Source organism: Equus przewalskii, chromosome 1 (genome assembly GCF_037783145.1).
Source record: "Equus przewalskii isolate Varuska chromosome 1, EquPr2, whole genome shotgun sequence".
NCBI classification, from domain to species: Eukaryota; Metazoa; Chordata; class Mammalia; order Perissodactyla; family Equidae; genus Equus; species Equus przewalskii.
In genome coordinates this window covers 145861957-145875851 of record NC_091831.1, presented here as the reverse complement: position 1 = coordinate 145875851, position 13895 = coordinate 145861957, and the positions used below count along the sequence as shown (strand labels likewise).

At 42.9% G+C, this 13895-nt stretch overlaps 1 protein-coding gene across 5 annotated transcripts in view; it reads right to left on the bottom strand.

Annotated features, from left to right (window-relative positions):
• TP53BP1 (tumor protein p53 binding protein 1) overlaps positions 1-13895 on the bottom strand; it is a 91595-nt gene that overhangs the window by 11282 nt on the left and 66418 nt on the right. For 3 of the 5 annotated variants that reach the window (XM_008528509.2, XM_070582150.1, XM_008528510.2), the window contains 6 exons: positions 12024-12176; positions 6085-6356; positions 5264-5413; positions 4537-4967; positions 1471-1662; positions 842-1057 (listed from right to left, as the gene is read on the bottom strand). In XM_008528509.2, coding sequence (XP_008526731.1) covers positions 842-1057; positions 1471-1662; positions 4537-4967; positions 5264-5413; positions 6085-6356; positions 12024-12176 — 1414 coding nt within the window. The remainder of the gene's footprint in view (positions 1-841; positions 1058-1470; positions 1663-4536; positions 4968-5263; positions 5414-6084; positions 6357-12023; positions 12177-13895) is intronic. The other 2 variants (XM_008528513.2, XM_070582148.1) reach the window with 1 other exon arrangement.

The window sequence follows — 13895 nt, the reverse complement described above, 5'->3', positions numbered from 1 at the left end:
CTGGGAAAGTTAGCCGTCTTTTCTTTACCTCAGATTCTTCAACTGAAAATGAATTCTCTACACCTACACCTCATCAGGATTATATGAGGTAATATGTATGAAGCACTTAGTTCCATGCCTCACATAACCTGAAACACAGCAGGTGTTGGGTAGAGAGATGACACAACTCAAACACACAGGAAACAAAAGGAACTCCGGTGCCAGGACAAGGTAACAACGGATGAACTGCCTCAGTTTGCCAGACTGAGAGGGCTCCCTCAGGACAGACACTGAGGACTTCACCTCTGTGTCTCCAGAACCCACAGTGGCTGGGGCTGGGTCACAGCAGAGACTCGGTAAACAGAGAGTGAACTCTTCTGTTAATATGAAACATGAGGGACTGGAAAGAGGTTGTTTGGGGGATGGTAGGGAGAGGTGAGATGCAGGCTGAGGTACGAGCTTTCACAGAAGTTTGGGAAAGCCATAGGGCCCTGAGCATAAGGGAGAGGGGAACGGAGCTGCCAGAGGTAGAAGATGGTGCCAGGTAAAGGAAGAGATCTAAGACAAATATCACCTACTTGAATCTGCTTAAAATATAGTACTTCTCCTTTCCCTCCTAGAACCATAGTTATCAATGAATGTTTCCAATCAAGACCTGGCCTCCTATCTACCCCCACTGGACTGTGCTGGGAGATGGGGGAAGGTACTCAGCCGTCTGAGTACCACCTGTGGGCTTGTGCAGATCCCAACTTTGTAGCCAGGACAGAGGGGCCAATGCCACATATCAGGCTCCATCTCTCCAACGGCTGATCCTTCATTCCACCATGGTCTGAGGGAGAATGAGGCAAAAGTGAGCACTCACCAGGTTTCACAGTGGCAGACTTCCGGCCTCGCTTGGCAGGGGACCGTTCTTCTTCCGAAGTGATAAGTTTTCTTTTGCCTGAGAGAACTCCCGTGGAGGCACGAGGGCTTTCTGTGATCTTACGGGTAGGGGTTGTGCTGCTACTGCTGGAGGCAGTTGGGGTGGCCGGGGAGCTGATGTTACTGCGCCGTTTCCGTTTCCCTTCCACCAAATTGTCTATGATAGGATAAGCCAGAAGTCGGTCAACTCCCATGGTCTGATGCCTTAAACTCCAAGAAGCTGGGCAAAGCCTGATTTAGATACTAGCATTCCCTTTCCTCCACCTCCCATAGGGGCAAGAAGCCTCTTTTAAGGTCACCATATTTTCTGTTTTAGTCCTGCCATGACTGAAATGTGTTTGCTCCCCTATAGAACTGGGGAGGCCAGAAAAATCTGAGGACTTACCATTTGGTCCTGGGAAGGAAAGAGAGAGACAGTGGCTCCAGAAAATGACAGGTCATTACCATCTCATAAACCACACAGGACTAGTAAGATTTAAGGAAGCACTACTGATTGCTCTATAAACCACTCCTCCCACCACAAGGAGGGCAGGGGCCCAGAGGCAGTTATTCAGGAAGCAATGGTCTTACCTAAGCTGATATCTGCTGCCTTGGTGAGAGGGGTTACTGCCTCATATGGGCCGAGGCCATACTGTTCTCTCAGTCTGTTCCCTTGCTCCAAGGACAGGATGACAGCCATTCGCTTATACCACTTCCTTTGGCCTTCTTTTTCAATGCTGTAGTACAGCTCTCCAGACTCCTTCCTATGCCCTTTCACCACTCCTGGGTGGAAAAAACATAAAAGCAGCTTGCTGTTGTTTTAGACTGCTCAGCATCCATTCACAAAGGCTCCACAGGGCAGGCCTGAGTCAGGGAACTAGGATATCCAATAGTGGACTGAAGTTAGGACTTAACAAAATCCCAGCCACCAATCCCAGACAACACACCTAGGATATATATAGCTACTACCCTGGGACTGGGACATGGAATGTTTCTCCACAAAAGGACCCCTTTAGTTACAAAATAAAGCTTCCTAAAGCCAGCCTTTATGGGTTGTTAGTGGCTCAAATGGTTCCTGAAGTGAAATGCCATGTGGTTTCTTAATGATGCCATTATAACTTACTAAACCTTTCCTTATTGGTTTCTTTGGAGGCTGAATGAAAATTCTTGAGTTAAGTTGTAGGTGAAAGATGACATCATTCTAAGAGAGACAGCAGGTGTCTCTGTAGCAAAATCAAAATAGACATACAGAGCAAAGAAAGGAAAAAAATAAATCCTGCCTCCGGCCTAATCTTCCCTCCGTATCATCTACTTTGCTATTCTTGCTTTGCTTCAGAACCTAAAGGTAAGACTTTAGGTTAGAAGGAACACGTGGGGCATAAAAGGAACCTACGATAGAATTCAGGAGACCCAAGCTTAGGCTTAATCCTGCTACCACCAAGCTGTGTGATCTTGGGCAAGACCCATTTCCAATCTTGTGAAAACGGTAACACTCTTTCCCGTCTGATCAATAAACAATTTATACACACACACACACAGAAAAACAGGGTATTAATGAACACTTTTTCATTCCTATAAACAGAAGGGTTCATTTGTTCTCTCCCATTACCCTATGTTTGAATGAAGGGCTAAAAGAAACCCAGAACATATGCCACCAAGGAAAAAAATATAGAGGAAAAAGCAGGCCTTGGTTCTCTCCTTATTTATGCCACAGAAATCACTCTTTCCTCTTGCTTGTTCTTCTCCTGGCTTAAATCACCCAACTAAATCACAAAGACCCCCTCAAAATCACAAAGAAGCCCAAGGCCAACAATACACTTCACACTAACAAAGACCTGCTAGAACTAAAAACAGCCTAGTGTTGACATTAGTAGATACCCTCAATAAATGGGACACAGAATCCCCACCCCTTGACGCCATTCGGATTAATTCATGCTGGATATATAATTGTCTCTGTGTCTTAAGAGGGCCAAATGTGGACCTCCAAGAGTGGCTTTACACCTGAAAGAAGAGCAAATGCATTTGAGACAAACTATGTAAGTCACAGGTCATAAAAGACCTCAATCCGTGTGCTACCAAGTGATGCCACACAGAGCTAAGCGTTATCCAGAACTAGAAAGAGAAGCGGCCCATTTAACAATGGAATAAAGGGACAAACAGAAACTACTCAGGAGTCCAAATCACAAGATAGTCTGGACAGACTGCAATAAAGAGGCATTTTTGCCCATTATAACCCAATCCATGTTCAAAGAAATCACCAGAAAGGATGTTTGTTTGTTTGTTTGTTTGTTTGTTTGTTCGAGGAAGATTAGCCCTGAGCTAACTGCTGCCAATCCTCCTCTTTTTGCTGAGGAAGACTGGCCCTGAGCTCACATCCATGCCCATCCTCCTCTACTTTATATGTGGGACGCCTACCACAGCATGGCCTTCCAAGTGGTGATATGTCTGCACCCGGGATCTGAACCAGTAAGCCCCGGGCCGCCAAAGCACAACGTGCGCACTTAACCACTGCACCACTGGGCCGGCCCCAGAAATGATGTTTTTAAATGACAAACTCAACACAAACATGTATCTCCCACTTAGTCCACACAAAGCGGGCAACATATCAAAGAACTGGCATATGAAACAGTAATTAACAAACACAAATCCCTCAGCATCACCAGTTCAGGAAACTGGCTACATCCAAAAAAGAAAGCACTGTTTTTTAAATCAGAGAGTAAGTGGTAGGTGTGCAGGCATACTAACAACTTCTTCCTAAACAAAAACATCTCAGTATATCTGCCACACTCACCTACTAGGCTCCTGTGAAGCCAGGTAGTAAGTTTAAAAGTCAGTGGTGAAAGAATAGAGAATGAAAAGGAAAAAAACCACTCTCTCTCCAGTGAAGAAACCTGGCAAACAGCACCATAACCAAGTGAGGAAGGTTAACATCACGAGTGATGTCTACTAATATCACACACCCGCCTCCGCCATACACTGTGATAAGAAGGGCACTTCATCTCAGTAGCATTCTTTTCAAAAAACCCAGAACTCCAATCTAATCAGAAGAAAACATGAGACAAACCCCAAACTGAGGGACATTCTACAAAATATCTGACCAGCACTCCGCAAAACTGTCAAGGTCATGAAAAACAAGAAAGGATTCAGAAATTGCCATGGATCAGGAGCTCAAAGGACACATGAGGACTAAATGCAACAGAGTAATTCTGGATTGGATCTTGGAACAGAAAAAGAACATGGAAAAGCTAGTGAAATCCAAATAACAAAGTCTGAAATTTCATTAATAGTAATGAGCCAAGGTTGGTTTCTTGGTTTTCACGAATGCACCATGCTAACGTAAGATGTTAACAATGAGGAGAGCTAGAAAGCTGGGTGAGGTGTACAGGAACTCTCTGTACTATCAGTGCTCTGTACTTTGCAAACTTTCAGTAAATATAACATTAGCCTAAAATAAGAAGCTTGTTCAAAAATAAACAAGCAACAAAGAACAACAAAAAAGCCAATGCTGAGAGTAACCACTGTTGTAGGAATGAAATTTTTGACTTTAAAGACCCCAGAACAGTAATCAGGCTGGAGTGAACGCTCTTGGTAACTACTGACAGGCGAGAGCACTGCCCCAAGGGCACAGTAAGTTTCTGCAGACGCTGCTTCTTTTACCTGCACTGAAATACTCATCCTCTGAGAGGGCTGTCACTTCTGTATCCAGCGGGATGGGGTCACACAGCAGAATGTCTTTGCCCAAAACATCACACTCGTACCCATCATCAAAGAGCAATTTATACTTCCCAGCTCCGACATCTCGCGTGATTTTCCCAGAGTAAAAATAGCCATTGGATGACCATTTGGCTACAACACGGAGCCCTACAAAGGTGTTTCCCGGAGAGGAGGCATCTAAGCCATCAGAAGGGCCAGCAGCAGTCTGGAAAGGAATCTCTGGAGAGTCGCTTCGACGCAAAGTACCACCACCCGTGTCAGCTCGTCTGGTGGAGTCTGTCACTCGGGGCACGATACGGGTGAAGGATTTATCGTCTGGTGACATGCTGGGTGAAATGTCCTCTATGCCCAAAGGGCCAGGCACAGCTGTTTCTCTAAAGAGAGATAAGAGATAGGAGAAGGCAGTGAGAATAAGAAGGGAGAAGTACTTATCTACCAATTTTCCCACTCTTTAGTCTACGGGTCTCTTCAGTCCATTCTTTGATAACCCCATCACAGGCATAAGCCTGGTCTCAGTGGCCTCACTCTGATCCCTGCCCAGTCCCCAGTCAGTGTGGGCCCCTCTTCTCCCTCCTGACACCCCGCATACTCTCTACTCCCCTCTCTTCTCTCTACTCCCTTTTTTTCTGAACAAGTCATAGACTAAGTGTATCTCACACTACCCGGGTACCTGGTTCCAGTGGTCCGAGAAGGCGGGCGGCCCCTTCGCCCGCGCCCACGAGGCGTGACTGGAGCCTTCCCTCCCTGTCTGATGCCAAGGCCTGCATCACCATCCTCCTCACACACTGGCGCCCCTGTCTGACTGACCCCTTTTCTAGGACTAGAGAATGAAGACAGGTTAGTCTGATGGCACCTACTACTGGATCCTTTCTTCACAGTCTCCCCTTGGCCCTCAGACTATATGCCAGGCTAACAGGTGCTAGGCCTCCAGGGCAGCAGGAAGCTTGTCCACACACCCACCACCAAAATATCACCTGGGGAGATGGAGTAAATGATAACAAGTATAGGACATCCTCCTCTATGCAAGTCTATTCCCTCCTGACAAAGCTTCCTACTGCTGCCCTCAAAAACAGCACACTGCCCTCAAAACAGCCCTGCCTTCTCTTCTACTTCAGGCTATGGACACTGCAGAGGACAACAAAAAGCTAGAGGAGGTGTCAAGTTGGGACCGCTACCCCAAACTTTCTGTACTCCCAACCCAAACACTTGTAGGCTATAGAAAATGGGGTGGTGGCAGGAGCATGTGCCGGTTTTCCCAAAGTCACGTCACCTGTTTTTCTACATTTTCTCAGGAAGTCTACCTCCCACAGGGCTCCACCCTACCTCCCATGCAAACCCAAAATAGGAGAGGAACAAAAGGGGAGGAAGAGGAGTTGATTTATCCCAGATGGAGGATGGGGGGATTTCCCATTACTCCCCTTTTCTTGTGATATTAAAATGTCAGCAACCCTGCCCCTGCTGTGGCTCTCTCTCTGGAGACCCTGTCTGCACCTCAGTTTTCCTGGGCCTCCTCGGGAGCTGGGCAAGGCAAAATCTGCGGGTTCTGTCCCGCTGGTTTTCCCTTTGAGTGGTCCGGCTCCTCTCCCTGAGCTGCCACTGCTGTGCATGGCTGAGAGACTCGTCCCACTTGATGTGCGGTGTAAGCTGGATGCCTTGGAGGAGAAGGAGCTGATATCCCCCAGGTCACCTGAGGAGCCCCCAGTCTGTGAAGGGGAAACTTCAGTTTCACACTCCTGACACTCTACAATTGGCTCTTCAGTCTCCTGCAAGGAAGAAATGGATACAAAAGCTAAAAGAAGCCACAATAACAAAATACTAATATGACGGCTGGAAAATCCTAGAGACGGCAAGAAATTTCAATTCAGAAAAGTGGGAATCAGGAGGGAATTTCCTGGAATAATCGAAAAGTTCTATATATTGTTTTGAGTAGTGGCTACATATAATTCTCAAAAGGCACTGAATTGAACATTTAAGACCTCTGCATTCTACAAGGAATATATAATATCTTAATAAAAAATAAAATAAAATAAAGGTGGTACTAGATTTGGACGAAAGAGACCTCTATCCCAAGCTAAGTTAAATTATCTTTTTACTGGACAAGTTCACAACGTTTGGCCACTGAGAAACCAGGAAGGATTCTAACCTAGAGGTCAGAGGTAACCGTTGTCTGAGAGAAGACAGACAAGGATAGGTTAGAGGAGGCAAACGAGTGGTGAGGAGCCCTCCTGGGCATGTGATTAGCAGTGGGAAGCACTACATGTTTTTTTGAGATTAAATATCTTAGATTATCTTGTAATAAGTGATCAAGGAAATAGAAAATTATAGGTAAGAATAGGCTAAAAATGGTATTACTGTTTAGAAAAATGTTAGACCAACAAAGTAATAATCAAAATAAATGAGTTTTCAGTATCTGCAGAGGACAGGAATGTCAAATTGACTATATCCCACACGCCTGCTTTGATGGATTGGTAGTGGTTGCTGGGAGCTCAGTTTTAAGCAGCCTTCTGAGGCTAATTCCAGGCTTATCGGGAAAAGGGTCTAGGACCAATCGGCAATGTTCTCTATGGGCACAAGATTGAGAAAGTACAACACAGGTGTTGCAGATTTGCCCTCCTGCTCTGGACTGTTGGTGTGTTATCATGCTGTCAGAGAAGATATGGAGAAGTACAAGACAGACTCGTCCCTCAAAGAGGTGACAGTATCTCTGGGAAGACAGTATGCAACACACACATAAGCACACACATTTAAATAATGCTATAAGATGATTAAATGATTGTTTTTGACCACTCCCTTCTTGAAAACCTTTCTCCTTTTAGAATCTATAGTCACTTTCATTCTACCTCTTTGGCTGCTTCTATTTGAGCTTCTTTTTGGGTTCTTCTTTCTCTGCCTATTTGTTTAAAATTGGTATTTCCCAAGATTCTGTTCTTATACCTTTTCTCACTCCTCCATGCTTTGCCCAGCCAGTCTGACCAGACTCACCCCTGCTTGTCTACCAGAAATACAATGATGACTCAGCTCCAAACTCTCGAATACAAATGCCTCCTAAACTCTTCCCCTTGGATGTACCAAGGACAGCTGAAATTTAACCCATCCAAAACTCAATCTGTCATCCTCTCTCCTTTTCCTTGCCTTCAATTAATGAATTCTGGATATCCTGAGTGCATCTCACATTCCCTGCAGCTGTCTCTAGCAGAAGCTGGTTTTTCTTTTTTTCCTTTTTTTTTTTTTTTTTTGAGGAAGATTAGCCCTGAGCTAACATCCACTACCAATCCTCCTCTTTTTGCTGAGGAAGATTGGCCCTGAGCTAACATCCGTGCCCATCTCCCTCTACTTTATAAGTGGGACGCCTGCCACAGCATGGCTCGATAAGCGGTGCATAGGTCCACGCCTGGGATCTGAACTGGCAAACCCCAGGCCGCCAAAGAAGAGCACATGAACTTAACCACTGCACCACCAGGCTGGCCCCTGATTTTTCTTAAACAAACCTCAATTCAGAAATTTGGAGATGAGAGGCCTCGTTGCTCCCCATCACCATCAACAAACCATTTATATCTCCCCCAACTTTGCTCCTACCAAACCACTATTTGCCATTCTGTTAAACTTTCCTGTCTGCCTTCCCCTGTTGTTATTCACAAACATCCTTCCACTCACTCACTTTCATGCATGAACACCTTAACTCCTGGTTCACAGCCTCCCTTCCCTCCCTATCTCCACTACTGTCATCATCCTCTATGGCTTACATCCATCAGATGATCCATCCAGCAACTCCCAAGTTTCGTGATCTAATTACCACCATTAACCTCCTTTACTCTACCCCAGCCACCTGTTACCAAAGTCATTACCAGAAATTGCACCACTTCCAAAAATCTTGGTCATAAACCTGCCATTCTCCAATCACTTTCTCCTGTTATCCAACTTGCCTGTTCTAGCTGGATCTGAGTCAGCATAACCTGCCAAGGTCACTTGACTAAAGCAGGTGTTGTGCCCAGAACTTAAGCCAATTCCTTCTCTCAGACAGGGCAAACGTGTAAGGGCAAGGCCTACCTAGAGGTTGGGACTCCAGGCTGTGTCTCAGTTGAGAGTAGGCCCAAAAAGCAGTAGCCAGCTATACCTATCTTTGCAACTGTCCAGAAGTCAAGGCCACTGCCCTTTTTAAAAATTTTTTGCTGAGGAAAATTCACCTGAGCTAACATCTGTGTATGTGAGCCACTGCCACAGCACAGCCAATAACAGATGAGTGGTGTAGGTCTGCGCCTGCGAACTGAACCTGGGCAGCCAAAGCAGAACATGCCTAACTTAACCACTAGGCCACTGAGGCTGGCCCAAGGCCATTGCTGTTACAATGACTTAGGCCCAGGCTCCAAGTTGGCCTCTTATGATCTTTTTAACATATTTGCTTGTTTTCCTGTGTGTCTCTCCTACTAGACTATAGAGGACATATTAAGACAGAGATCATAACCATCTTCTTTCCTGGATGTACTCTCAAAATCTAGCAAAGTGCCTGGCACAAAAGAGGCCCTCAGTAATTACCGAGTGAAGGATCTTCTCTTGCAAACCAGTGTTCTATTTACATTCTCTATCTCAGAATATGGTACCACCATCTACCCAGCTGCCCAGACAAAAAGCCCAGGCATCGTATTAGATTCCTCCCTCTCCCTCAATTCTCACATTCAGGAATTTATCAGTGTATCAATTTCACCTTCTATATATTTTTTGCATTTATTTCTCTCCTCTCAATCCCTACTGCCACTGTCCTAACTTGACACTCATTACCTCTTGTCTGAACTGCACCTCAAACCTCAACCCACCCCAATCCATTGCTACACTGCTGCCAATCTGACCTTTCCAACATGTAAATCTGAGCACGTCACTCATTCCCCCCAAATTCTTTAAAAGTTCTCCCTCACACTGAAGATAAAAATGTATAAACTCTTTTCTATGGTATGCAAAGCCCTATGCTCTGGGCCCTTACCAACCTCAACAGCATCTTCTCTCACCATTCCCTACCCTACTATTCTTGTCACATTGAGCTTCTAAATATTCATAAAGCATGCCATGCTGCCCATGTATTTAAGTAACTTTTCATTCTGCCTGTATGTCCTTCTCCCCCATCCCTCAATGTTATCTGCCACAGTTTTGACCACCACATCTTCTGTGAGGCCTCTGAGCCACCTTCAGGTAGGCTAGTGGGCTCCATCCCCTCTCTCTAACACACCTTTCCACACCTCTACTACAGCAACCAACAAGTTTTGGATTTGTTGCATCTCAAGTGCTAAGCTCCTAGAGAACAGGAACACTGTCTCTTTTATCTTCAGAGTCCCAGTGCCTGTCACAGTGCTAAGCAAATAGTAAAAAAGAAGTTGCTGGTAAATAAATGAATAAAATCTTTAAAAGATGATAAACAAGGTGTCCACTTTCATACACCCCTACATACCTTCGTGCTGCCCACCAACTGGACTGTTCCCACCTATGTGCTTTTTACTTGCTTCCTCTGTGCCTTTGCTCAGCAAGCCTTCTATATGGAATGCCCTTTCCCCTTAGCTCCCCAACATCTACAGGTTTCAGTGTCCAACTCAAATGCTTTCTGGCCCTCATCCAGAAAGACTATCAAAGTTCCCTTCAGATGACTTTCTTCCTCCTGCGAATTACTTTATGCACCTTCCTTTTGGCACACATCACTTTTGTTCTTGAGAAGCCACATAATGTAGTGATTAGGAATGCAGGCTCTGGAACTAGACTGCCTGGGTTGAATTCTTCTGTTTATTAGCTATGTAACCTCATTAAGCAAGCTATTTTAACTTGCTATGCCTCAGTTTCTTCATCTGCAAAATGGGAATAATAGTATCGACCTCATAGCCTAGTTGTGAGGATTAAATAAGCTAAATCACTTAAAGTCTTTAGAACAGTGTCTGGCATATAGTTAGTGCTCAATAAATGTTAGTCACTATTTTTATTTTCTTTAATTATGGCAGTGTTTCTCGAAAAATGTTCCATAGGAGTATAATAAGTATTGCTTTAAAATTTTTCAATGGTCAAATAAGTTTGGGAAGTGCTGTGTTAAACAATAAAATAGACTATCTTTTACAAGAGGACTTCTTAGAGCCTTTAATGTAATATGTACTCTGAATTTCCATGGGGGATGAGAGCATTTTCCAGCACTTGGTGTTTCTCAAACTTGTTTATGACCATGGAACTTTTCTCCCCCTCAGAGTAGGCAGCTGTACCTAGAAACTATATTTCTAGTTTCCAGAAATATACTTTAGAAAGCTTCATATAAAATATTCAATGAGGTAATATGTATAACGCTTAACATAGAACCTGACAGTTCAATGTAGACTACAACAGTGACAAAAGCTTTTCACGAAAGCAAATTTTTTCTATAAAGCTGTTAAGTTCATAAGTTTTCCAAAATAGTAATAACATTGAAAAAAATTCTGCAAACATAAAATTGAAGATGAATCAACATTTTAAAAGAAATATTTCTGAGATTTGGTGTTCAATAAATAAAGAATACAAGACAATTTCTCAAACTATGACAAAGGCCTTCTGACATGAGGGCCACAATGGTCCATTAATGAACAATAGCAATCATACGTTCCATTTAATAAAACTGTATTACCAGAGTTTAATTCTCCCTGAGCATAACTTCCTTTCTGGCTAGTTGGCAGAATTAAAGAAAAGTGCCCGAGTGAAGGAAAAAAATAGCTGTGCCTTTTATCAGTTAATAAAATAGTTCCAAAAAATTAATGTCTGTACAAAGAAAGGTGACAGATCTTTAATTCCAGAAAATCTGTCTAATCTCAGCCAGTATTAGATCTAAACAAAGTCAGCATACGACAGTATCCAATATAACAGCCAATAAACGCCAATATTATGCTAACATTGAAATGAGTCCATAATGAATCCTACTAAGAAATAAAGGTGCATCTCTTACCAATAGGTCCATAACCACACAGGAATGAAGACCAACAAAGGATAATAAGTATACATGAAAACAAGGAGAAACAACGAAAAAACACACATAGCTAAGCAAGGAGTTCTAAACTTCACTGAAGTTTATAAGGATTAAAAATAATACATACAATCTTTATATTATATATGAGAGATTCACAGCGACTTAGCCATCTGTTCTTTACAGAAACAGAAAGCATGACGGAACTGGTTAAATAAGTGGCCACAGGTAAAACAGCAAAACAGCAAAACTGGTTAAATAAGTAGCCACAGGTCAAACCGCAAAACCATGAGAAAGACGAGAATTCAGTACTCTCATTTCTAACCCAGTGCCTGTATCTTTCTAAAAAGATGAAGGAAAACCAAGTGTTAGTGGCAAGTTATACAGGAATGAAGGGTGGGAGAGTGGAGGTGGAGAGCCAGGGTAATTTTTCTATCAAAAGAAATCTGACACACAGACCCAGAGTATATATTACCTCAGTTACTTTTCTTTCTACTTCTGTTCCATCCACATAATACACATCTGTAATGACACGAGTGACAAGTGTGCGAACCTCACGGATTGTTCTCATGTGGCGATGCAAGACATGGCCATGTGGAGGCTGAGGCATATCGAACTCTTCCTCTCCCTATGACAGAAAATACAGAACACAAGCATGGGTCTCATTGCAAAGTGGCAAAATCAAAAATCAACTTCTTCATGACGAGGACTGTTCAGAGGTTCCATGAATCTAGTATGATGGAATTTTCCAGCTGTTTTCCAGTTGTTTTCTATTCACCTATAGATAAAACTAGGGATGGACCAGCTGCATAGCCAGAGGCCAGGAAGAGTGTGTACCAGTATTACCTAAAATGACCTATTTCTGTCTAAATCAAAATCATAACATCTAGCACTTATATCTAGGACATATAAGTGAAACTTTGACTCCCTAAACGTACATTTTTAGATTGTAATCCTGATTTTGATGCTGACTTGTCGATCAGTATACAAGTTTACATTTGCAACAGCTCTTTAGATAAAAGGGAGGCATTCTTTAGAACCTTATATAAAACCAGAATGACATCTATTAATCTCAGTGCAGTCTGTTTTTCCGGCATTAGTAAGTGAAAACTACAGTTTGTTTATACCTGAAACAAGATACAATGATTTCTCCTAGAATTAAATATGAAATATTTAATCTACTCCAAAAAATAGTTGAAGTAGTGTCCGGAAACAGAAAATATCAGCAAATTAAGATTTTGTATTTAGTTGTACCATAAAGAATAATCAGTTAATTTAAATAAGACCCTACATTTTTACGATAACTGTTACCTACATGTTTTCTTAGAACACCTATAACACATTTATCCACATCCATGCTCCCCACTACACCACTGGCTCTGCAATTCTGAGGAGGAGGAAATGCACACTTGTTTCTTCCCCTATAGTAGACTGATTTTACTTTAAGCAGTCAATGTCAAGGTAGCCAAGTCTTTCAAAAGAATTATATGTACCACTGTGACAATGGTGATTCTGGGTTTTTCCTGACAATGTGGTAATCATTCAACTAAAGCTTTCAATAATTTACCTGAATAATTCCCACTCCAACTCCATCTTAAGGGGGAAATATCTAATAAAGAGACATGTAAATTATATCAATAAATATAAATAATCAAAAGCATGGAAACTTAACCAATTCCTTAAAATACTTCTATATATACAACTCTGGTTAACGAATGGTCAGAGCATCGGTCGGTCACATCTCAATCATCAGGGTGTCCCTGCATGAGAACCCTGGAAGCCTGGACCTCCTGCCTGCATACACTGAGAGAGTCAGGCCCTGGATCACAGGGGTCTAAAAGGTTTTAGTGCTTTATACATATCCGTGAAATGTGGCCAGGAAGCCTCCCCATATTCTTCCACTTCAACAGCCAAATGACCACTTCAAGAGAGACACTTAAACAAACATGTCTGATAGAATAAGAAAGGAGAGAAGGGAAAGGTGGCAGATAAAAAGAAAGCTATCCTTATTCTCTCTTCAGACAGTCTTCTGAAAAGAGATCTCTATAAAGATAAATAACTTGAAGAAGTTGTCATTATTAAGGGAAGACAACAAAAGGAAAATAAAACCATACTTCCCCTTCATAGAAAACCTGGCTCTAGGTCCACTTGACACATAAGTGAAAATTTAAGAAGGTCAAAGATAGGCTGCCTATGCTTTTCTTGCGCACCGGCCTGAGTCCTACCCAGACTGCAGGGAATAGAAAAGCACTGACAATTGTAAAACCTCCATCCAGCCTTCCTCATTTTCCAAACATTCTTCAAAACATGGCATACCAATCCCAATTTCTGTTACTGTACCCATAAT